At 51.7% G+C, this 22,185-nt stretch overlaps 8 protein-coding genes across 8 annotated transcripts; 2 read left to right on the top strand and 6 right to left on the bottom strand.

The window, feature by feature from the left end:
• Positions 1 to 24: 24 nt before the first annotated feature.
• Positions 25 to 3,535, bottom strand: PENARI_c028G04520 (uncharacterized protein; the record flags this gene model as incomplete). The annotated part of the gene is made up of 5 exons (XM_022636191.1): positions 25 to 65; positions 605 to 1,015; positions 1,071 to 1,443; positions 2,442 to 2,703; positions 2,769 to 3,535. The coding sequence occupies 5 exons, from the start codon at positions 3,533 to 3,535 to the stop codon at positions 25 to 27; spliced, it is 1,854 nt and encodes a 617-aa protein (XP_022483953.1).
• A 251-nt stretch (positions 3,536 to 3,786) lies between these two features.
• Positions 3,787 to 5,526, bottom strand: PENARI_c028G00055 (uncharacterized protein; the record flags this gene model as incomplete). The annotated part of the gene is made up of 1 exon (XM_022636150.1): positions 3,787 to 5,526. The coding sequence occupies one exon, from the start codon at positions 5,524 to 5,526 to the stop codon at positions 3,787 to 3,789; it is 1,740 nt and encodes a 579-aa protein (XP_022483913.1).
• Positions 5,527 to 5,924: 398 nt separating this feature from the next.
• Positions 5,925 to 7,804, bottom strand: PENARI_c028G05901 (cytochrome P450; the record flags this gene model as incomplete). Its single annotated transcript, XM_022636200.1, has 7 exons — positions 5,925 to 6,520; positions 6,584 to 6,830; positions 6,880 to 7,188; positions 7,235 to 7,311; positions 7,365 to 7,424; positions 7,475 to 7,625; positions 7,679 to 7,804. The coding sequence occupies 7 exons, from the start codon at positions 7,802 to 7,804 to the stop codon at positions 5,925 to 5,927; spliced, it is 1,566 nt and encodes a 521-aa protein (XP_022483949.1).
• A 262-nt stretch (positions 7,805 to 8,066) lies between these two features.
• Positions 8,067 to 8,657, top strand: PENARI_c028G09422 (SRPBCC family protein; the record flags this gene model as incomplete). The annotated part of the gene is made up of 2 exons (XM_022636232.1): positions 8,067 to 8,348; positions 8,409 to 8,657. 2 exons carry the CDS (start codon positions 8,067 to 8,069, stop codon positions 8,655 to 8,657), a joined length of 531 nt encoding a protein of 176 aa, XP_022483904.1.
• A 960-nt stretch (positions 8,658 to 9,617) lies between these two features.
• Positions 9,618 to 10,697, top strand: PENARI_c028G02266 (uncharacterized protein; the record flags this gene model as incomplete). Its single annotated transcript, XM_022636172.1, has 1 exon — positions 9,618 to 10,697. The coding sequence occupies one exon, from the start codon at positions 9,618 to 9,620 to the stop codon at positions 10,695 to 10,697; it is 1,080 nt and encodes a 359-aa protein (XP_022483948.1).
• A 65-nt stretch (positions 10,698 to 10,762) lies between these two features.
• gliP (nonribosomal peptide synthetase gliP) lies at positions 10,763 to 15,508 on the bottom strand (the record flags this gene model as incomplete). The annotated part of the gene is made up of 2 exons (XM_022636225.1): positions 10,763 to 13,021; positions 13,079 to 15,508. The coding sequence occupies 2 exons, from the start codon at positions 15,506 to 15,508 to the stop codon at positions 10,763 to 10,765; spliced, it is 4,689 nt and encodes a 1,562-aa protein (XP_022483971.1).
• A 656-nt stretch (positions 15,509 to 16,164) lies between these two features.
• gliF (cytochrome P450 monooxygenase gliF) lies at positions 16,165 to 17,784 on the bottom strand (the record flags this gene model as incomplete). Its single annotated transcript, XM_022636164.1, has 4 exons — positions 16,165 to 16,583; positions 16,631 to 17,388; positions 17,442 to 17,551; positions 17,602 to 17,784. 4 exons carry the CDS (start codon positions 17,782 to 17,784, stop codon positions 16,165 to 16,167), a joined length of 1,470 nt encoding a protein of 489 aa, XP_022483943.1.
• A 200-nt stretch (positions 17,785 to 17,984) lies between these two features.
• On the bottom strand, positions 17,985 to 22,014 carry gliM (O-methyltransferase gliM; the record flags this gene model as incomplete). Its single annotated transcript, XM_022636248.1, has 10 exons — positions 17,985 to 18,240; positions 18,289 to 18,372; positions 18,433 to 18,739; positions 18,788 to 18,888; positions 18,942 to 19,947; positions 20,000 to 20,231; positions 20,722 to 21,036; positions 21,128 to 21,504; positions 21,557 to 21,761; positions 21,808 to 22,014. 10 exons carry the CDS (start codon positions 22,012 to 22,014, stop codon positions 17,985 to 17,987), a joined length of 3,090 nt encoding a protein of 1,029 aa, XP_022483988.1.
• Between the last annotated feature and the right edge of the window lie 171 nt (positions 22,015 to 22,185).

The following is a 22,185-nucleotide window of genomic DNA, read 5'->3' as shown; positions in this document are numbered from 1 at the left end:
CGGTGGAAACTGTTGGGACGCTCTTTACACGGTCACAGTGACGGTGACCAACATTGGCAAGGTAGCTGGTGACGAAGTCGCTAAGCAGCTTCCAGACACGGTAGAACTTCCACCAAATTTAGTTAAAGTCTGTAGAGGGATCCGAATCCTTGTCTGTGGCTGTACAGGCTGCACATTTTCTGGTCTAGAGGTGGTGGAAGGTGCCATCATGCATATGAAATCCATTACTTTGTTCTAAGCAGGTATTTCCCCAGGCTAATCTAATCGACACCAAGTTAATGCGATTCGGTAATTTTGTTTTGTTGTTGCTCTATATATTTCTATTTCTTCCCGGAGCACAGCTATTTCACTCTCAAATATCTGGCCCTTGACCGAATACAATCATTGAATGCTATTCTCTAGAAGCAAAATGGAACATCTCAACACCTGTTGCATTCCTGCTAACGTTTCAATGCCTCCCAATACTGTGCCTGAAATGCATTCTTGTTTAACCCGCGAGGGTTTCGACCATAGGCCACTTCAAACCCCCGGACTGGCAAGTCAGGTATAGTGATATTCCCAACTCTATCATCAGTCTCCTGGAAGTCAAACCCAATTCGCGTACCCAATGTCACAATCTCGTCCAAAGATAACTGCACAAATGGTGCCGTTCCATACATCAAAGGACCTAGGTTGATCCATCGACCACCGGGACGGAGTAAGCGATGGATATTTTCAATATATGAGATCAGGTTACGGGCAGTATCAATAAAGAATAAGGTCACGATGATATCGTATTGACCGGTGTGCTCAGCAAATGTCGTCGTGAAATCCCCTTCGATTAGTACGATAGACGACAGGTCACTCAATTGATCGGGGAATGTGACCGGGCGCTCGAGATCTGTAGTCGTGGCGTGGTGAGACCACCAGTCGGCAAATGGGTAAAACGAGACACTGTCCGGTTCGGATCGACTAGAAATATACCTATAGGCCAAATTCATGTATGCCGACCACTCATTCATCACGACTTCGAACCCTGGAGCCATGATTAGGTCAATCAGAGCATCCCAGAGATCCGATAATACACTTACCCCCAAGCTTATGGATTTCGTGGGCTAGTCTCCCTAGTCCTGCCCCAGGCAACAGTACTCGCAGGGTCCTATCGTCCATTCGAGGTACTAGGGAGAGTGATCTCAAAATACATTGAAAGGATTCTTGTCGCTCGGCGTAGCCCTCGTCTGCCCAGTCACGCACGAAATGCTTCATACTTTGCGAGACGCTAGTACGATCAGCCCGCCGGCCCTGAGCCTCGGTCTCGCGGATGAACTCGTCTAGCTCAGACGATGTGATATTGTAGAACTGCAACCCGGTTTGCGCAATTGATTGAGCAATCCTGGCGTTGGTTTTGAGCAGCTTCTCTGCTCTCTTCAACTTACCAGTGTAGTTGATGGCTGAATCAAGCAACTAGTTCAATTAGCATGATCCGCGGGTCCAACCAGATAGAAGGATATCTGGATCCCTACCAATCTCTGATGCTTTGGCACCTTCTTGTAAAGATTTCTCCATCTACTCAACTCGGATTCGGTCCCGTTTTGATATCGAGTAAATTCATGTAGTGCCGTTAACAGTCGATATCGAGGGTGGGAATTATCCCACTTTCCACTGGATCGCTGAAGACTGCGCAGGAGACGAGAATGCTCTTCCTCATTCTGGGGTAAAAATGGCACCGGGTCATGAGCCACAGGAACCTTGCTTGCGAAAAATTGGTGACTGATTTCCTGCATAGGTTTAGTTGAACTGAAGAAGTGATCGTTTTGGGGGGATTGATCTTACTTCGATTTGGGGTGAAAAGTGAATTGCGAACTCGATCCATGCTACGCATGTCAGTATGAGGAACATATGGCGTAGCATTTTAGATACAATAACAATTTGGAGATAGATGGAATAGTGAGAACGGGAAACTGCCTCGTAGTTGGTGGCAGAGTGCCAAGCCGTGCAGTCTCGGGGTCCTCACTGCCAAGGCACTGGCGGTCTTGAGCAATCTCGGGCGTTGCGCGGAGTGGGCTGAGAGACAGAGTAGGAGTACTTTTTGAAGGAGATTGTTACCACGCGCAAAACCTGAATACAGGGCTGCTTCTACTCACATTCCAAACAACTGGGTTATAACCACATTGGCGGGGGATCAATCAAGATTATGAATAGGAAAGTGGTGCATGAAGTGTTCCTCTAACAATTTCTCATTTCTCTTGAATGTCGTATAGCCATGCCCCAGGCTACTCTCTCGACCCTAGGTAATCAATAAACGGTTGGATAACAGGCACCGGCACCCCATTTCTACTCGGATCCTGATGCCGAAACAGCGGGAAATTATACAATGGTGCCACTAGGGTCAAAAAGGCCAAGACCCAGATGTATCCCGCCGTCTTGGTCCACCTGTTGGACTTTGCCGCTCCTCCGCGAACCCGACGGTAGATTGCCTGCGCTCCGTCTTCAAGCATGATCCCCAGCGGCTGGATGAGGAAGCACCTCAGCGCACCACTTTGCGGGTGCATAATTCCGCCCCGGGAGTCAATGGCGAGATGCAATGCAGCCGAGATGATGAAGACAACGATGATTTTGGCGTACCTCTCGATGAGCGAGGGGCGGGGGAGGCGGAGGATATCCCAACATACGAACGAGGATATGCCCTGCATAGGCCAGCGGAAGAGCTGGTGCCAGAAATTTCTAAAGGTGGGTTGGTTTAGCTGCTACCGCATTCTTCAGTAGGGGATACGGAAAGCATTTCTTACCCCCAGAATCGGCGGAGCGTATAAGCCTCTGTGATAAAGCCAAAGAGCGGCGGCCACTGATGCGGCGAGGATACGCCCAAGCCAACCGACACCAGAGACAAAACGCGGTAGTGCACCTCGATGAACCAGCTCCCTATCGGGCCCCAGCCGAGAAAGGTAACGCCGAGGTTGGTGAGAATGTCCTGGACTGTTACCGGTGGGAGACTATGAGACCGAAAGAGCAAGTATTCCTTCCCTTCGCCGAATAGACGCTGAGTATCCTCTGGTGAGGGTGGGTGGAAGGTCATCAAGTCGAGAACGAGGTATTTCGCAGCGACGATGGCCAGCGTGCAAAGGAGAAATCCGGACCGCGATGCTGAAGATTCGCGGCCGTGCCGGATTTGCCTGACCTCGTAGGATGTGTCGATGCCTCGGAGGGTGGTGAGAATGTACAGTGTTCCGCGGAAGCAGGTGTTTCTGGACATATCGTGCTTTTTGGCGTTCGTGTTTGCGCCAATAGCCTCGCGTACATCGTTGATATCCATCCGGCTTGTGCAGAGTAGATTCAGATGATGTAGGCCGAAGCCCGCTACAAAGCCTGCTGTCATGGGGTTCACGAGTTGGTTGTTATTGAAGAAGTCTAGGGAGAGCCATGTCTGATACGCGGTGTATAGCACGACAGGAACAGCAGCGGGGCGCCACAAGGAATTCTTCGTCGTGTAGCAGATGACCCATGCTGTTAACAGGAACTGCGCGGTAGAGTACGAGACCAGGGAAATGAATGCCATAGTGGAGGCGGGCTGCGAGGGCTTCGTAGTTGGATGTCTACAGCCAGGGACTGGGAGCGGAATTTATAACATTTATTGAATGAACCTATATAGCGTCTAGTTCGGTGACCGAGAATTACACACCGGTGCGTAACGACCCCTTGGCCTTGATTCAGGCGTCTTAGAATTCAAAAACGGTTCTCGGGCCTATTTTCTCCGTTACACTAAACGGCATCTCTAGACATGCATCTCTTCCACACCTTCGTCTCCCTCTATGCCCTCTCAGGCTCAGCAGGCAACTCCTTCCTCTCTACAAGACTCTGGCTCTTATCCAGTACTGGATTACGTAGACAAAACGCAAACGCAACCAACGGAATAGACAAACAGAACCCCGTAATGCACAGATACCGTTGCACATGTTGATAGCTATCAATAATCGCCGTACGTATCTCGGTGCCCATCGGGTACTGCGCAACGATAGCAAATGGGTTCCCGTAAACTTGTGACCCAAGGGTTGAGTCCTCCTGGAAAGCCAGATTCGAAGCGAGCGTTAGTGGGAGAACCTGTGTCCAAATGGCACCGGCCACACTGTTTCCCAGTGCATCTCCAATACTATGACAGGCTAGGAACAGACCAATCATGACGCCGAGTACTTCGTGTTTGAGAGATACTTGTAGCGATGCGAGCGCCGCATATGGTGTTAGCCCGCCGGCGACACCGAGAAGGACCTGTGCAGCTATGACGCCTGCACGGGAGGATGTGCCTGCGCCACTGCGGTATCTAATGAGGAGACCGAAGCCAACGAGGAAGAGGACCGTCCCACTGACGATGAAGTATTTGAGCCGCCGGAAACGGTAGACCAGGAGGCCGCAGATGGGGCCCACTACAAAGGAGGTGAACATGTACAGAGTTGTGATTCTCGTTGCAGTTGTGATGGAGAAGTCAAAGGCCACGATCAACAAGGTGTAGAGGAAACTTGCTTGCATCATGTAGGCGAAGTTCATGAAGGTTGCGATGGCCAGAGCACCCCAGACGCCTCGGTCTTTGAGGAGTCGGAATGGGATCAGTGGATGCGGTGCTCTAAGCTGCCAAATGATGAAGATGGGGATGCAGCAGAATCCTATGACTAGGGGTGCGATGACATGTGCTGTGCGCCACTTCAGGCTTTCTCCCCCGGCGATGGTCAGCGGTGTCAGAACTAAGGCCAGGGAGGCGATTAGAAGGATGACTCCGGGAACATCGAGTTGCCAAAATAGCTGGCCCAGGGACACCCATCGTGTTGCTCGGGGGTTTGCGGTGCTGCTACTGGCGCGGTTATGGACGAACACCAGAGTAACGACGACAGGAGCCACCAGCACGGTGAAGATGATGCACCACATGCCTACTCCCCATCTCCAGGTAGTGCCGCCCAGGACAGCCGATGAGATGTTCCCGGACACCCAGGCCGTGATGACAAAGTGCAGGTTCGGGACGTACGTGGCGAGCAGTCGAACGCGTGTGGATGTAACGTCTGCGATGATGATGTCCACCAATGTCTGAACGATGGTGAATCCCAGAGTGTAGAGTACAGCACCGGCGCAAAACGCAGCTAGGCCCGTCGAGCTGGCTTCAACAATCGTTCCCACGACATAAAAGACGATTGACAAGCCTAGCATCTCGATGCGACCAAAGGCGTCCGCAAGTTTTCCGGTTGTCGGCTGGGCCGCAGCGGCAAACACGGTGCGAATGACATTCACCGTTGAGAGTAAAGAATGATTGCCATAGCTCGCGGTGGCGTAGGTCTGATACACGCCGCGCAGCACGGCATCCAGCCCAAACGAATATCCCAGAAAGAAGATACTGACGAACAGGATCGTGCGAGTAATCGAGGTGAGATGGCTAGCAATGGCCTCAATGCGGACAACGCCAGGTGATTTTTCATTCAATTGGTCCCTGGCAGAGTCTCTGGATTGGCCTAAACTCGCACCTGCTGTAGCTTGGGGCTGCTTTTCGGATAAAGGTGAGGACGACATGGTGAGGTCCAGACAACCACACTCCTGGCCTCTAATTTTCCTCGTATCACTTCTGCTTCAGTGGGTCCTGATTCGAAAAAGGTATGATCTTCGCCGTTCGCAGCCAAATAGCGATAAAATATACAGGGTCTGTCAGTGAGCACCCTGGGGGCAAGGCCAAGGCCTAGCGGACCGATCGAAGTCATACAAAACCACATCGGGCCGAGTAGGTACTTTAGGTACTTTAGGAGACAATCGAGATGCGAGTGTCCCAGCCACTCAGGCCATTAGTATTAGTGTCAGAATACACCTACGGCATGCGAGCATGTGGAAATGCGGATTTAGGTGTACGTATCTCCTAACATTCAAACCCTAAGTTATTGATTCTCCTCTATCTTTACTTAGTCCTGCCTCCAAGCCTACTTCTCGCTTCGAGGTGTAAATTTCAGATACGGCCCATCCTTACTCCCAGCAGCAAAATGATCCTTGACGTGGAACTCCAGAGGCAGTTCATCTCTCACCTCCATGTTAAACAGAAAGACTAGCCGCGCAACAGCCAGGTAGATGGTGTGATACGCCATGTTCTTGCCAATGCACCCGCGCGTCCCCATACTAAAAGGATAGTAACAAGAGCGTAGCCGCTGCAACTCAACATCCGAGTCCACCATCCACCGCTCCGGCTTGAAAGTCTGCGGATCCGGATACACCTCTGAATCGCGATGGATGGTCCAAGTGGGGATCGCGACTTGCACATTCGGTGCAAAGTAGTGGCCATCGATTGAGGCGCCTTGCGGCGCTTCTCGGGTGAGAAATCCTGGAACGCCGGGGGACATGCGGAGGGCTTCTTCGACACAAGCGCGGAGGTATTTGCAGGACAGGAGTTTGGGTCCGCCGACAATCTCGTCAGTGTGGGTGAATTGAGAGCGGATCTCTTGCGCGAGCTTTCTGTAGCATTCAGGGTACCGGGCTAGGTAAAAGTATAGACCAGAGAGGGCGGTTCCAGTAGTGTCGCTGGCTGCTTCACGTCAGTTCTCGAAATAAACACCGTGTGGACGAGTTACGAAAGATAAGGGCGCACCAGCGATAATCAGCACGACTGCTTCATCGGAAAGCTCCTTGAATCCCATGCTTTCCCCGGTTTCCTTGTCCTTGTAGCCCAGCAGCAGCTTGAAGATATCAGAAGGCCCTCGACCAGCCTTCTCGAGCGCAATACGATTGTTCACCTGGTCTTGCACATACTTCATGAATTTCTTGTTCTCAGCCATGATCCGAAGCAAGAATAGCGGCGCCAGCCCCCATTGATCCAGCTTCGGCTCTGTCCCTAGCTATACTAAGTTAGCTTGTGCATGTTACAGAAGCTTACAGGTTACATACAATCACCTGGCTGTGTTGGTAGGAGTCAATCAAAGGTTGTATAAAATGGTGGTCGTCCTTGGTCAACATGTCGTAGCTCTGACTGAAGGTAAGTTGGCCCATGATGTCGTACGTGAGATACGAGAACCACCGAGACATATTCTTGTACGGACCGCCAAAGGTATCGGGATCGCTGAGCTGTTTGCAGAACAGCTGGATTTTGTCGATAATGACAGGCTCGTAAGATCGAATGGAAGCCTCGCTCATGGCGTGGGAGATGATCCGGCGTTTCCGCGCATGGACAGTCTTGTCGGTTGTACTCGCTAAATTCTGCAATCGTTAGCTCCAAGGCCTTTGCAGGTGGATGGATACATACCACGAGCAGCTGCTTCTCTTTGGGTCCTCGGGTGTAAAACATAGCCTTTTCGAATTTGGTCCCTGGGCCATACATGGCTGTTATAGCTATTAGCACGTCTGTCGAGATAATGTGTGGTTGATATTCCTACTCTGTACTGCGCTTGGGGTGCAGATTGAGACGAGATTTGGCTCGAGTCGCAGTACCTTGCCTGAACGTCTGTTAATAGTTGATCACTCATAGTATTCGAGGTCCTAGTACCATATTTCTTGTGGAGTTTATCGACCACCAGATGTCGATCTCCTGTCCATGCATAATACAAACTGGGGAGAATGCTGATCCGCCAGAGGAAGGGGCCGGGGTATTTGGCGAGTGGATGGACGTGCAGGCGATACACGACGACGGCAATCCACTACGAATAGTCAATATAACGTGTATCGAACTGGCAATATCTAATTGACTCACTCGTATTACCAAAAGCAAGACAGCACATTTGGCCGTGCTCAACAGGGAAACCTCTTGCCATTGCTCACTCAGTCGGGCTAACAATTGCCTAGAGAGGCCTGGGTCTGGGTGGCGTAGTGTGGTCATTGTTGGGATATTAGTGCTCAATAGCAGTGAAAAGCCAACGCCAACACTCTGATGGTAATCTAGCAGTCAAATGCTCTAGCAACATATATTACGATCATGGTGATGAAATTGTAAAGACTCGTCCGGGGGCCGAGTCTGTCCACATCGGTCCGGTAGTAAATGCTACTATCCACCCCTCCTTATATATATGCGGAGCACGTTTATGATAAGCGACAGTGACAACATAACACAATTACAGACTACACCAGACAGCCAATCCACAATGGCCACCCCAACCGAATTCACCTTAAACGTCGCCTATACGGTACCCGTGAACAACGACGCCTCCGGCCCGATCGTGACTCTCGAAGAGTTCTGGCGTGGTCTCCGCCGCGGAGGTGAGAAGCCTCACCTCTTCGCGGAATACGTGGCGGGCACCGAGATTCTGCCAAACCGCAGGTCCGAGAACGAATTCCAGCGGAGACTCTTCATGGCCGATGGCGCCGTGCACACAGCCAGGGGCGTAGAGCTGGTGCAAGATGTACGGAATGCGGACAACCTACTCGTAAGCATGGGACCCTGTGATTACCAGTCATAGTGTGCTAATATCTGTGTGGTTGAACAGACCGAAGCGACGACTGTGGACTCCGGCGCGAAGAGCACCATGGTTATCTCCCGCGGCGGGCATGAGAGGGACGAGCCGCACACGCTGTACCTGACGGCGATCTACGAGCTCCATGTGCCAGATGTGGTACCGGGGAGTAACCGAGCACAGGAGATTGAGAGGGATTACTCGCAGCTCGCGAAGGGCGCGGCGAACACGGTTGTGGAAAAGATCCGAAAGTGGAAAGTGGAGGGAGACCTGGAGGCTTAAGCCATGCAGGACTGGGGGAAGGACAATCTCACTGCTCAGCTCCGTGGGGTAATGAGTGTGAGCTAGGGGATACATGTAGTTGAAATGAACATACCAAGCTAAACGCACAGAATTTGCGCCACGTTGCCACTGAAATGGTAGACAAGAGGTAAACCACATGGACCAAGTGGACTACACTTCGTAAAAGGTGGAATATATTAGTCGAGTGGTGAGTTTGACCCGGTGAGTACCCCGGGAGCCGTGCAAAGGGTCAGGGCACTTCAGGCGCTGAAGGCCCCAGATCCCAGCTTAGCTTTCATAATTATCCGACTGGTGATAGCCCCTTCATGGATGTATCTTTGCTAAGTATCTCTCGACTGGAGATGGGTATATATATGGAGGGTTTCTGAAGAAGGTTGTATGGCTGCGCCCAAAAGAACCATCCGGCGTTCTCATATCCAAGGACTCCAATTCGATTATTCTCGTGGCTATCTCGCTTCAGCAGGTAGAAATGGGGGCCAATTCGTACCCATGTAAACTTCAACAAGCTCCAAGGTACTCAAGAAAGGGGAGAGCTCGTATCGTCAAGGACTGACCCTTTTTTGAGAGGATTGTCGTCATTCTGTTGTTCCTGATCAAGGTTGGGATGCTTAGACAACAGACACGACGATGTTGGACGAAGCTACGAGGTAGGTGCCTTGTATTAATTTTCCTACTGATCGACGTCCCTGCATGATCTAATCTGGAGTCCTAAATTTCAGAATTCCCAGTGAGCAGCGAGAAGGGAAATCCGGTCGTTTGCGGGCGGCCTGCACAAGCTGCCATGCGGCCAAGGTCCGGTGTAGCGGCGAGAAGGCAGGCTGCACGCGGTGTCGCACACTGGGCCATGAGTGCATTTACCTCGAGTCCCAGGTTGGAAAGACGAAGGGAAGACGGAAAAGACAGATGCTCAGTCCAGGGATTCGGGGAGAGTATGAGAAAATGACTAGGGCTATCGCCGTCGCATCCCCGGGTGAAGACATATCGAACACCACTGGAGACTCCGCGGGCGAGCCTGTGCTGTCTCCGGCAAATAGCAATGCTGATGCAGACTTCCTCCATCAGGACCCGTGGGACGCGTCTCAACATCTCCTGGAAAACATGCCTGAGCTTCCTACCATGGATTTCTTCTTGGACTATCCTGACGACGACAATGCACTCAGACCTAGCTGGAAGAACACGGAGGACAAGAGTGCACCTGAGCCTCGCCGGCTAGACTCAGCCATTGACATGTCGGACGTTCCCACCATCTCTCCAACGCAGGCGCCACGAAGAGTCGAGACCAAGAAGGTAGCAATACACGGATTAAACACCTCATCCACACAGGCTCTGCCGACCTTTCCATATAGTCAGATATCTCCGAAAGCCCAGTTTCCATTCCGCGCTGGCTGCCATGCACAGGATGCCAAAGGGGTCGTCGTCGCCGCAGCCGAAATTCTTGAGAAGCTGGAGTGCAAGATATGCGCAGGCTTGTCAGCAATCGACGAAGTCCTTCGAATCAACAAAGAAGCCACGCAAGGGATAACGGAACTTACTAGTCGTGCCGACTATATTAATAGCCTCGGAGGCTCAATAGTCGTGGTCGCGGCTGCTCATCACGTTGTCTGCCTTTTCGAAAGCGCATGCGGCGAGGTATACTCCCCTCCCAGCCGCAGCAGATGGTCAATGTCTTCCAGAACGGACAATGCACAACAAAATTCTGCATCGTTTGGGAATGCACAGAGACGATTCCATGGCAGCTCAGCAGGATGCTCTAATGGGCTGGCCGCTGCGCCAGGAATCGGGTTCGGTTCCTTTCTACTTGATCCCCAGGAACAGGCGGCTTTGGGCGCCCAGATTATATCCACCGAGCTACATCGCAGTCTACGGATGGTGCAATCGCTTTCTATGCCTCTGCAAACCCGCTCTGTTGGCCCTGACCCTGCGAGTGCGGCGGTAGATAGGTGGCTCCAAGATTTGAAGCAGCGGTTACGGAGTCTTATTTCTGCGGTTGAGAGTAGCGAGAGGATGTGGCCTCGATAACTCGTTTCGTATATTGTGTTTTTGTTATGTGTAGGTATCTAGGATGAAAAAGACAATAGCATTCCTCATGGGCGCCTCACTGGCGATAGAAACATGTCTGCTGGATCCTTAGACTGTGGGTTAGATGTCTCCATTTCGACTTCGTGCAACCGGCGCATCATCTCAGTATAAAAGGCATTCCTTGCCAAGAGTTCCATAGTAAGTACAATCTTTCTTTCAATCATACAGATCGCCGTATGTGGATATAAACTCTCATCATATTCCAACCGGAGCAAGATCTCCCCGTCAGACAATTCTGTAAACTCGCACATGAGACCAAACTTAGATCCCTCAGACCAGGTATACAACGGAGCAGCCCCATCAACATCAAATGTGAGCCCATTCGCCCTGTTGTGAAATGTCACCATCATCTCAAAGAGCGGGTGATTCGGAAACCCTGGCGTGATATTCAAGTGACACAGCAGTTCTTGCCAGGGGACAGCATGTGATATAGCGGCCTGACTCGAACATTGTATAGATCGCAGGAATGCATATGCGTCCGCATCGGGGACGGTCGTAAGGTCGAACTGGATGCGGAAGGGGAGTGGTTCCAGGAATAATCCGATAGTGTTCATGTCATTCTCGGACCAGCGGTTAAGAAATGGGCCGCCGAGGAGAGTATCTATGTGACCTTGCTGGGTGTGGAGAGCGAGGGATACTGCAGCAAGGGCAACTTGATGGTGGCTGAATGGCGAAGCCTTTATGAAGGCATTCATCGCGAAAGCTGTTTCTTGTGGAAGTATACTAACGCGCGAGGTTCCTGCATAGCTGGCTCGCTTCCTTGTTGGGCGTGGCGCGCCTCGAAGGTATGTTGTCCAGAATGCCAAGTCGCCGTCTGGCGCGACTCGATACCAGGCATCAGCTGCCATGTATGACGGAGTGCCGCTCCTGGGGGTGGCGCCTTGGTAGACGCGTTGTGCTTCGTTGAGTAGCACCTGCATTGTCGTGAGGTCGCAGACGATATGGCTGACAGTGATAAGCAGCATATTGGGCGACATGATGACACGGATAATGTCCTCCTCAAAGATGTTGAAAGGCCGGTTTATCTCCTTCAGGATGTCATAATTGTCCACTGTTCGCACAACCGGTGCTCGATCCGAATATACACGCCTAGGCTGTCCTCCGCAGACAGTATATCGGGATCTGAGGATGTCATGAGCTGCTATGACAGCATTCCAAGCCTCCCTCAAGCGGTCCACATCAACAGAGGCGCTCAATTGACAGGCAAAAGACACGTTGAATGAGGTCGTACTCTCGCTACAGGCGTACTTGGAAATCCACTCAGCCTCCATTCGCGAGACAGCGCCTTCGTCCAACTCGCTAGACACGTGCACCGCCCCCCGACACTCTCGTTCTCGCAACTTATCTATCTCAACAGATAGGTCCCGAAGTGTAGCGGCTTCGATTATCGTTGTGAGAGGGACGGAAATATTGAATGCTTTGCTGAGACGACTGGCTAGTCGCAGTTGTAGCAACGAATGACCACCCATTGCTAGAAAACCTGTCTCGGGGGTTATTTCAATTTCCTTAACAGCCAGGATATCAGCCCAGATACTGGTGGTCTTCCGTTCTGTCGTGTTCATCTCGTTTGATAGCCTCGACATCCTCCTCACGTCCACATTCTGCACGATAGCTTTATAGTCAAGCTTGCCGACAGGTGTCATGGGAAATTGGGATACAGGAATGATGTATCGCGGTATAGCATGGACAGGAAGAACAGTCGATATATGCTTCCTGCACTCCGCCACACAGACTGTCGCCGGCTGAACTAAGGCGACAAGATCATCCTCGTATCGGGCTATAGCTACGGCTGCGACGTCGGGTAGTCCAGCGATGCGTGCTTCAAGGTCATCCAGATCCAGCCGAAAGCCCCGTAGTTTCGTCTGTCGATCATTCCTTCCAAGACAGACGAGCTCGCCATCTTCATTCCAGTATCCGATATCCCCCGTGGCGTACATTCGTTCTCCCAGTCCACGGCAAATAGAATCTGGAAAGAAGCGCTTCTTGGTTAGATCCGGCTCGTTGATATATCCGTTTGACACCTGTACACCTGCGAGGTAGATCTGACCCATTACGCCTTGTGGTGCGAGGTGGCGGTTGCGATCGAGGATGTAGATCCGTGTTGTAGGATTGGGACGACCGATGGTCACTTTATGTCCTGGGAGTAGGCGTTTGATTGTCGCACCGCATGTTGCTTCTGTTGGGCCATACATGTTGTATAGGGATACTCTTGCCGCCCAGCGGTCGTTAACATCCTGCGGGACCTGCTCGCCGACGAGATATACCTAGAATCTGGGCTGAGCAGGTTCGCAAACTAAGCACTGCCACAAAGGAATACTCACATTCGAAAGATTGGGGTAGTCCGTAGGGTCCAACCTCGCGGCTAACGAAGGCGTAAAGATGCAGGTGTCAACTTCATGGAGATGGGCAAAGGGGTCGTTGGCGTCCGGGAGGGCCAGAGTAGCTCCGTAGCTCAAGGCGGAGAATACTTCATGGATGCTCCCATCAAAAGACACAGACATTATTTGCGCAATCTTCCGCCCCGGTTGTGCGTGTAGACGGACCTCCAGGTCCTTCTGGAAGGCAACCAATCCCTGGTGCGTGCATAGCACCCCCTTAGGCTTCCCTGTTGAACCGGACGTAAAACACAGGTATGCATTAGCCTCGGGGAACATGACATGCGGAAATTCATCCGGCTCCTGCTCATTCTGTCGCTGCAGCAGATCTTCCACAGCCCATGCATATCGATTGCCCTTGGGTCGGTACCTAATCTCACTGCACAGGGGCGTTAGGTAGACCGCAGCACCGGATGACTTGAACATGCTATTCCTAAGTCCAGGATTGAGGTTGGTGTTCAATGGGCAGTAGACTGCGCCCGCCTTCAGGATTCCGTAAATCGCGACAAGCCAGTAGATTGATGGATTTGCGTGCACGCAAACGACATCTCCTTGTCTGACATACACGCCTAGATGAGTAGCTACGGAGTCGCTCCACTGATCAAGCTCGCGATAGGACATCTTCTGCGCTCCTTGGTTGGCCGCGCAAGACTCTGGATGTTTGGCTGCCGCATGTTTCATCAGGACCACGAGGTTATCGTGGACGGAACTTTCTGTCGTGAGCCCTGAAAGACAGTTTCCATAGGAAAGCAGCGTTTGTCGATCAGCTAGCGAGAGGATATTCTCAAGGCACATTGATATGGTATGAGCTGGTCTCATCAGGCACTCGATTGTCCTAGTGAAATAGGTGCCCAGGAGATTAATATGTTCCGAGTCGTACTCGTGAGAGAACTGGACATGGATCGTCCCGTCTGCCTCGACGGTAATACTCAAGGGAATGTCGCTATTCATACGTGATGACGGCGAGGTCATCGACGATGGGTGTGTAGTCCTGCCTGCGACGTCAAGTTGCATGGCTAAAACCGAGGAAAACTGGCGACGGTAGCCATGCTCGGGAATGCTCCAGTCGAAGGTTGAGAGCTCGAGAAGTTGCTGGAACACTTTGCAGATAAACGCAACAGTATTTACGTCCTTGCGGACTACAATGCCCAGGGGCAAGGTGTTGACCAAGCTCCCAACAACATCTAGGATGTCGGAGACAGGCAGCGATCTGCCCGACATTACCACCCCCATTCGAACGACATCAGAATCACAGATGATGGAGAGGACGAGAGCCCACGCTGCATAATATATAGAAGCGACGGTGACATGGTGGCGATGGGCATAGTCACCCAGTTGGCTTTGTGGTATATTCAGGGTGAATGTGGCCACATGATTCCAGAAATTCTTGGATAGATCCGCACCCGCGGAACGAGGCAAGCGCGTCTCACCACCTGCCATGTCAAGGACTTCTTTCTGTGAGTCCCAGTATTCTATGGCCTCAGCCTTGCGTTCCTCGATCAACGCATTTCGTTCCGATGCAACTGTGACGAACGAGGGCCCTGGGTATATAGGCTGACCAGCGAGAACACGCGAGACCTTATCCAGGATTATCTGCATCGAGAACCCGTCGATGAACGCGTGGTGTACGTGCCACAGAATACAAGCTATGGGATCGTCACCAGCCATCGTGATGATCCGGAACTCGAATCCAACATCACGAAAACTTGGAGGCTTCCGGAGCTCATCGTCCAACGCATCGCGGTCCGCGACTTCAGCTCGTCTCCATCGATAAGGAGTGTTTTCAGTGTCAACGAGGTGGCCGTTGCCGTCTTCGATCCGTAAGTCTTTGCGAAAAATCTCTTCTGCTTCGATCACTTGCTGCCAGGCGGCTTGCGTGGCGTGTAGCTCCTCTAGAGGGCACATGCAGTGGTAGGCTATGATGTTATTCCCCGGTTTGGCGTATGTGCCTTGTATGAGAGTGAGCTGCATTTCTGGGATCTGGATGCTCCGTTCGCGTAGCGACTCAATGGTGGCGACGGTTTCAGGTGCCAGACACCGGACAGAAGGGGTAGAAAGGGATGGAGATGGCGTTGTGCTGATGGCCATGTCAATGTCTGAGTGGCTGAGGTCTGTACTTCCTGAGGTCGGTTGGTTATCGGATTGATCATTGGCTTGACGGTAGACAGGAAGAGCCCGAGAGAGGACATCGTTTATTGGTGTATTCTGTAACAGTTCGCCAACTGTCAGGGAAACCCCTATCCGTTTGAAAATAGATACCAGGTGCAGTGCGGACAGCGAGTGGCCACCGAGGGCAGTGAAGCACAGAGAGCCATCCAGCTCTGCACTTGGGATCTTGAGTTCGCGGGCGAGTTCATCTCGGATCTTGGATTGCATTGTCCTGAATAGGCGGCTCAATGTTGAGCGGGTTAAAAGATGGTGTGGTTCAATGGACGCTAGGGCAATGAATGTGATATATAGTCCTGTCTATATGCTCCGAGTGTGGCAGTCTGCAGGACACTGTTTAGTGCTCCAAAGGTACAGGACACAGACTGGGCACTGGAGAGCATGTCAGCAAAGGCACTCTACTATGGCTTCGGCCCGATAGATTAAGTAGGTACACACCTTGCTTGAATCCACTCCATCTACTGCAATCCGAAGGGATCCTTTAAAGACCGAGTCCACATCTCGCAGCTATCAATGCCGATTAAGTCGAGGACAGAAGTCAACAGGCCGGACCCCGTTCTTGAGTTTTGTTTCAGTCGCGGCTCGACAATTTAACCCCTGGTTGGCTCGGTTGCCGGTGGCTTGCGTGCAGGATGCGTCTGCTCCAATGCGAAAGAGTGGCATTAACCTGGTCATAAGGTACGCAAATATTGACTAGATATTGCCGGACAAGTAGAATACCAGCCGTCCTAGTTTGCAGCGAGACCAAATTTAGTTCTAATTCTTGTCCAGTAAAACAATAGTTCTGTAACTACGTATATACGGTTATTCTTCTAGCCAAACTCATTTTCCTATTTGTTCCTATACTTTCCAACACATATCCCACCCTACTCCCTCAGCCTCAGTAAGACCATCTTCTCTGTATCCGGCACAATAGCCAACCCAAAATGCTGCTGTTTAGGCTTGTTCACCCCCTCCGGTAACTTGATATCATAGTTCAGCAACAAGTGCGATAAAACGACTTTCATCTGACTACTCGCAAAGTGTCGCCCCGGACAAGCCCACAGTCCGTGTCCGAAGTTGATATTGTCCGTGCCCGTGGTTGCATGCTGGTACTTGAAGGCATTCCCCGGAAGTTCACGGAGCTTCGAGAAGCGAAACCCGTCGAAAACAGTCGGGCTGGGCCACAGCGTATGGTCTAGGTTCAGCGTATGTGCTCGGACCATAACACGCATGCCCTGGGGGATTGTGTGACCGCTGGGAAGCTTGAGGCCGCGCGGATTAGTGACGATCCGAGGCATGTTTGCTGATACTATTAGTAATTATATCTTGCTTCGTGAAAAATGGGCTTACCAAGGGAAGGCGGGCTCAGTCGTTGTGACTCGCGGATAAAGCTGTCTAGCTTTTTCAGCTTCTGAATATTCTCCTTATTGATTGGCTCGCCCTTCAGTACTTCCTGCAGCTCCTCTCGCAGCGGCTCAATGTGCTCTGGGTATGTGGCTAGATCGAACAGCAAATAAGACAGCGCATTGGACAAATTATATATCGAAGCAAAGGTGGCTAGCAGCTGATCTCTTGCCAGTTGTCTCGTCGTGGGAGCCGTTGAATATCTCTTCCGGAACCAGCGCAACATATCCCCGCCAGGAGCATCACCATTCACTTGCTCATCAGGCAGATCCAGCAACGGTTTCAGGCGCTCCTCAGTCATCCGACGCTGATTCTTCAACGATTTGACTTGCGGGAGAAACGGCGCAATGAACGGCCTTGCTATCCAAGGAATCGTCCGCAAGACGAGCCACGCGCGAGTGACATCCTGCGTGTATGTTACGGTGGCCTGGACCCATGTCTCGTTGCGACTGAGTGGTAGTCCGACAAAGGCGCGCCCAGACATTAGCGATGCGATCTTCGACATGCAGGCGCGGGGCTGGAATGCCGTCCAGTCCTGCGGTCGTCCGAAGCTGTCTTCCACGGCATATTGCACTTCTGAGACGAACGAGGAGAGCACGGTTGGTGTGTTTCGGGTTAGGTCATAGCGCATTGCTTCGTCGAATTCGGGAGACTTTGTGCCCATGTATGTGTATTCGCCGAGAAAGACGTCGTGGTGGTGTTTCCTTGGGATTAGGTGATTAGCTCAGTGTCTGCGCTCGGAGCTAAGGGTGTATACTTTATGGAGACATGGTTCTCTGGTAGAGCTTTGATTACGTCTATGCCGGACCGAGGTAGGATGACGAGCTCCATGCCCACCATGGAGAGGATGAATGGGTCCTCGGGATACTTCTCAAAGGTCAGTTATTGTTAGGACCAATGCTACCAAGCTTTCGCACCTGAGCATGCGCTTCCTCGATCGTCTTCAGCACATCCGATGTCACCTCAAACCTGGGCAAGTTCAAATATTGCTTCTGAAAGCGAGCGAACAGGAAAAGAACCGCTCCGAGTCCCAACACAAGTGTGAGAAGGGAGTAGTTCTTGGTCCACGGTGCATTCAAGTCTACCGCGTCGAGGGACATGGCGGCGGTGTCAGTACAGCGGAAAACAATAGATGTGTGTAGGTCTGAATTTGACACTATCGACTACGATGAAGTACTAGGTATGTAACTAGTAATTGCTAATATTTTTATTTGATAGCTGACCGTGGCTGGTGTGAAAACTCCGTCCGGGCCGGGTACTGTTAATAGTGTTATTCCTCATTACACTAGAATGAAACTATTCAATGTCCGATCTTCGGTCCCATCTCCATAACGGCCTTCACGGCTGGCCGGTTCAGCATCGATTGGCTCCAACGATCAATACTGGGCCAGTCTTTGATATCCACACCCAGAAACTGGAACATCCACGGCATCGCAAAGGGGAAGTATGACAGGTCAGCGAGCGTAGGGCGGTCCGGAAGGGCGATGTAGTCCTGTCCTTCAAGGGAAAGCCTTTTCTCCAGGATATCCCATTGCCGAAGACAATTCGAATGCAGTCTATAATCGTTAGTCCAACCTTTTCTACGCTTGGGAATCCATCCATACTTTTCTATTGTCCGGGGCAGCTGGACGGGCTTGTGGCGCGTTGGATATCCCCGGAGGAAATATAGCCAGTATTTCGCAGTCGGTCTACACATAATCCGAGTTAGCCGTGGACGAACGGACTGCTAGAGATGTCCGCTCGCTTACCCTAGTGAAGCAGTCTGATAGGCCGTCCATGAAAGCACTGCTCCCTTTTCTGCTGCATTCCGTCCGGCCCACGTCCCGATGTGGTCGAATCGGTCCGCAAGGTACTGGAGACAAGCCGTGCTCTCAAACACATTCACTTCTCTGTTTGTCTCTGGATCCAGGTCCTTGAGTGAGGGAACCATGCGCTCCGGGTGGATACGGTAGAACCATTCGTCTTTCGTATCGATTACCGAGAGGAGATGCGGGATCTTCAGTTCTCGCGCCAGGATCAGCGGTTTGATGTAGTTTATGTAGGATGTCTCATCGGCTGCGTGGTCAGTATTTATTGCCATACTAGCGAGGGGTGTCCGCTAACCTTTGATAACGTAGAGGATTACTCGCCCGTCGTAGCCCACGTCGCCCTTAATGACGGGGACAGAGACTTGGTGCGATTTGGGGTCCATGATGGGCATGAGTCTAGAATTGGTTGATAGCATTGAGCTATCTGAACTACTTATATTGCTACCTACACTGGCCTCATCTCAATAGCACACGGCCAGGCCCCTCGCAGGGTCCGAATCGTCCGAATCTCCCACCCGGTCCGGTCAGCAAGCGCGCGCCACTCGGATTCTGTGCGCTCCTGTCCATCAGCGCTGACCATCATAGTCAGGTCTGCATAGCGAGACAGCCGACTACTCCGGCCATCGGCCAGGATCGACTCTATCACCACCAACCGGCTCTCGGGCGTCATCCGGATACTCTTACGAATGTTCCCAAGCACCTTCGCTGTCTTCTCATCGTTCCAATCATGCAGACACCACTTCATAGTGTAAAGTTCAAAACTAGGAATGCTTTCAAGGAAGTCGCCCGCTATCAGCCCTGTTTCCTGTACGCGATCCCCGACATCCGCATACTTGCCATCGGCAGACAGGAACAGTGACCGCGCATGCTCAATCACCTTCGGCGTATCCAGCAACGCGGCTTTAATTAAGGGATATCTTCGCAGAATAAGAGCAATCAGAGCCCCTTCCCCACCACCAATATCCAGAAACGTCTTGTCTCCGAACTCCTCCCAGGGATAGTCGGCCAGGATCCCAGGTGCCTGCGCTGTAGCCCCGCCACCCAATGTCCGGTGCAAGCGTGGCAGCCACCCACGGGCCGTAAAGTAATCAAACATATTCTCGTCGGTGTTGAAGTTGATTTGCGCTGGCGTTCGCGTCGTACCCTGTCTTAGAGACGCCGGGATTCCACGCGCCATGTCGTAGAATTCGTTTCCGTATAGGTTAACCCAGTTGTGCCATTGGGTCCAATGGTCGCTTCTCAGCATGTCGGAGGTCGGATTGTTCCTGTATGTCTCGCTGTTTGCTTCGTATTCAAAGATGCCATTGTTATAGAGCAGTCGAAGAACCTGTCGTAGTCTGTCTTCTCTAGCTCCAGACAACTCAGCGAGTTGTGTGGCAGACCGCGGTCCTCCGACGAGATGATCAGGAATGCAGAACTCGACGGCCGCGCAGAGACATTTTGTATGGAGGTATCCTAGCCCGACTTAGCCACGGTTCTCTCTAGAAGCTTGGATTGTCACACTCACCGAGAAAATGATCTGCGAGTACCAAAGATGACGGCTCAAGCAGCTGTTCAGCCTGATGCAACAGGTCGATTGTGCGAGCTGCCACTTCTCCCAAATGTGCATCTGCTATTTTTCCTTCGCTGTGGTCGTGGAGGGCAGCTAGGCGTTCCGTGCTCAGTCGGCCTTTGAGCTGCGTTACTGCCTCTTGGAGAGATGCTCCTAGGTGGTTGAGGGTAGCTTCCATTTTGTAGTTCTTTTACCACAGAGTACATAAGGTTACGAGCCAGCTAGGATGGAGCCTGGCATATATCATACAAGAGGTGCACATCGGACCGAACTGGATCTACGAGTCTCCATTCATAGTCGGGCCGCATCGGCTGCTGTCTCTTACCATTATTGCCTTGCACTGAGGAAATTGCCTGGCGGAATCCCTATTGGGCTTGAAGCCAAAAAGGTCTACTGGCACAGTGTATGTTTCGAGAAGCGAAGTCCGGGTTGTGTATTGCAGTACTGCCCACGGCGTGCAAGAAATCTCAAAAGATAGGGCCGGAGATCCGACGCTCTCTATTTCATGAAACATACTGATCTGGCCCTTTTCAAGCCAATTGACCAGCTTCATTATCCCCCAGAAATTCCCCCAAAATCTCCAATGCGCTCCTTAACCGCCCCTCCTCCAACGCGAATGTGAACCTAAACCAGCCCTTATTCTCAGGCCCAACATGATATGCCCGGCCAGGGCTCACAATGAGTCCCTTTTGCCGTAGTAGTTTCTGGAAACACACTTCGTCGTCCAATGTTCTTGCATTTTGCGCCAACCGAGCAAACACACATAGTCCCGCTGTAGCTGGTATGTACTCGACGCCTTTTGCCTTGAGGATGCCGACAACGGCATTATAAGACCGCAGTAACCTCTCTTTATTTATTTGGATAAGGTGGGGCAGTTTATCACACGTCAGGAGGGTAGTTGTGCACAGCGCCGAAAGTGAAGATACCTCAGTGCTCGTCGGTAAGCGCAGGGCGAGGATGAGCTCCGGATTCTCCTGCGAGACGACGCAGCCCTAGCCACGCAGGTTAATCTAATGTTCATAATTGCAATCGGACTGGAGGTTGTACCAAACGGATCCCATTACATCCGAAATCCTTGCTTACACTCCAAACGACGTGCACGCGCGAGGCATCACACCGCAACCCTTGAAGATCAAGGCTAAGAATGGACCGGAATGGAGTCGAACCGGGCCCGTTTCCTCCGAAATAGGAGAGCGCGTAGACTTCGTCGCAGATGAGGTGGATATCGCGGTCCTGGCAGAATCTTGCACAGCGGATGAAGGTCTCCGCGGTGTAACATTGGCCCAGTGGATTGCCTGGATTGGTGAGTAGTAGAGCACGGATGCGACGTGGGGTAGCATCGAATGTCTCCGTTAGAGATGCCATTAGTGCGTCTGCGTTCGAGGCGTTGTAGAGGTCGTGGATAGGTGCGACAACAGGGTGGACCTGCGCATGGATGCTAAGATGGAAGTCGAAGCCATCTGGAGACACTGTTAGCCTTGGTGATTAAATCGACCTTGTTGATATCCTTACTCCAAAATGGAGCCGGCACGAGGACTCCATCACCGGGGTCACAGAGGTGGTGCATTAGACCATCCAGGCAGCGTGATGAACCCGGGGCAAGTGCGATTTGCCCATCCTCGACCGGTCGAAAAGGGCTGAAGTACCCATTGAAAAAGCTGGACAATGCGTGGATGACCTTTGAGTCTCCGAGGTGGCTATCGCTATATGACAGGTGCTATAATGATTAGCTAGAAAGTTTGCTGGGGTGGCATGTACCTTACCTGTGCGTCTAGATCTGTTCGAATGGAGTCTTGGAAGAGCGAAACAAGTTCCGGCCGAATAGTCCAGCTCTCTGCGACAGAGGCATCGATAGGGTCTGGATTAGATGGCTCGCTGCGTATCGCAGGCTGAGTGGTCTGAAAGCCAAATGCTTGAAGGGATGCAAGGGTTGCCCTTGATCTGTTAGATAAAGTATCGAGGTTCTGCATGATGAGTAGCCAGCGCGTATTAGCCAATGTACGGACGATGAAGTGATATATTCGGTACGGGGTTCATCGGCCTCTTGTATGTTCAGGAAGCCGGCGTACGCCGTCCGCACCCCTCCTTCATAAAAAGACAAAAGGAAAATCCTCGAGTTGGATTAGGGCTAAACTTAACAT

The sequence above is a fragment of the Penicillium arizonense genome (genome assembly GCF_001773325.1).
Source record: "Penicillium arizonense strain CBS 141311 chromosome Unknown PENARI_contig028, whole genome shotgun sequence".
NCBI lineage: Eukaryota > Fungi > Ascomycota > Eurotiomycetes > Eurotiales > Aspergillaceae > Penicillium > Penicillium arizonense.
The sequence above is the reverse complement of the archived record's forward strand: the minus strand, read 5'-3'. Positions and strand labels throughout refer to the sequence as shown.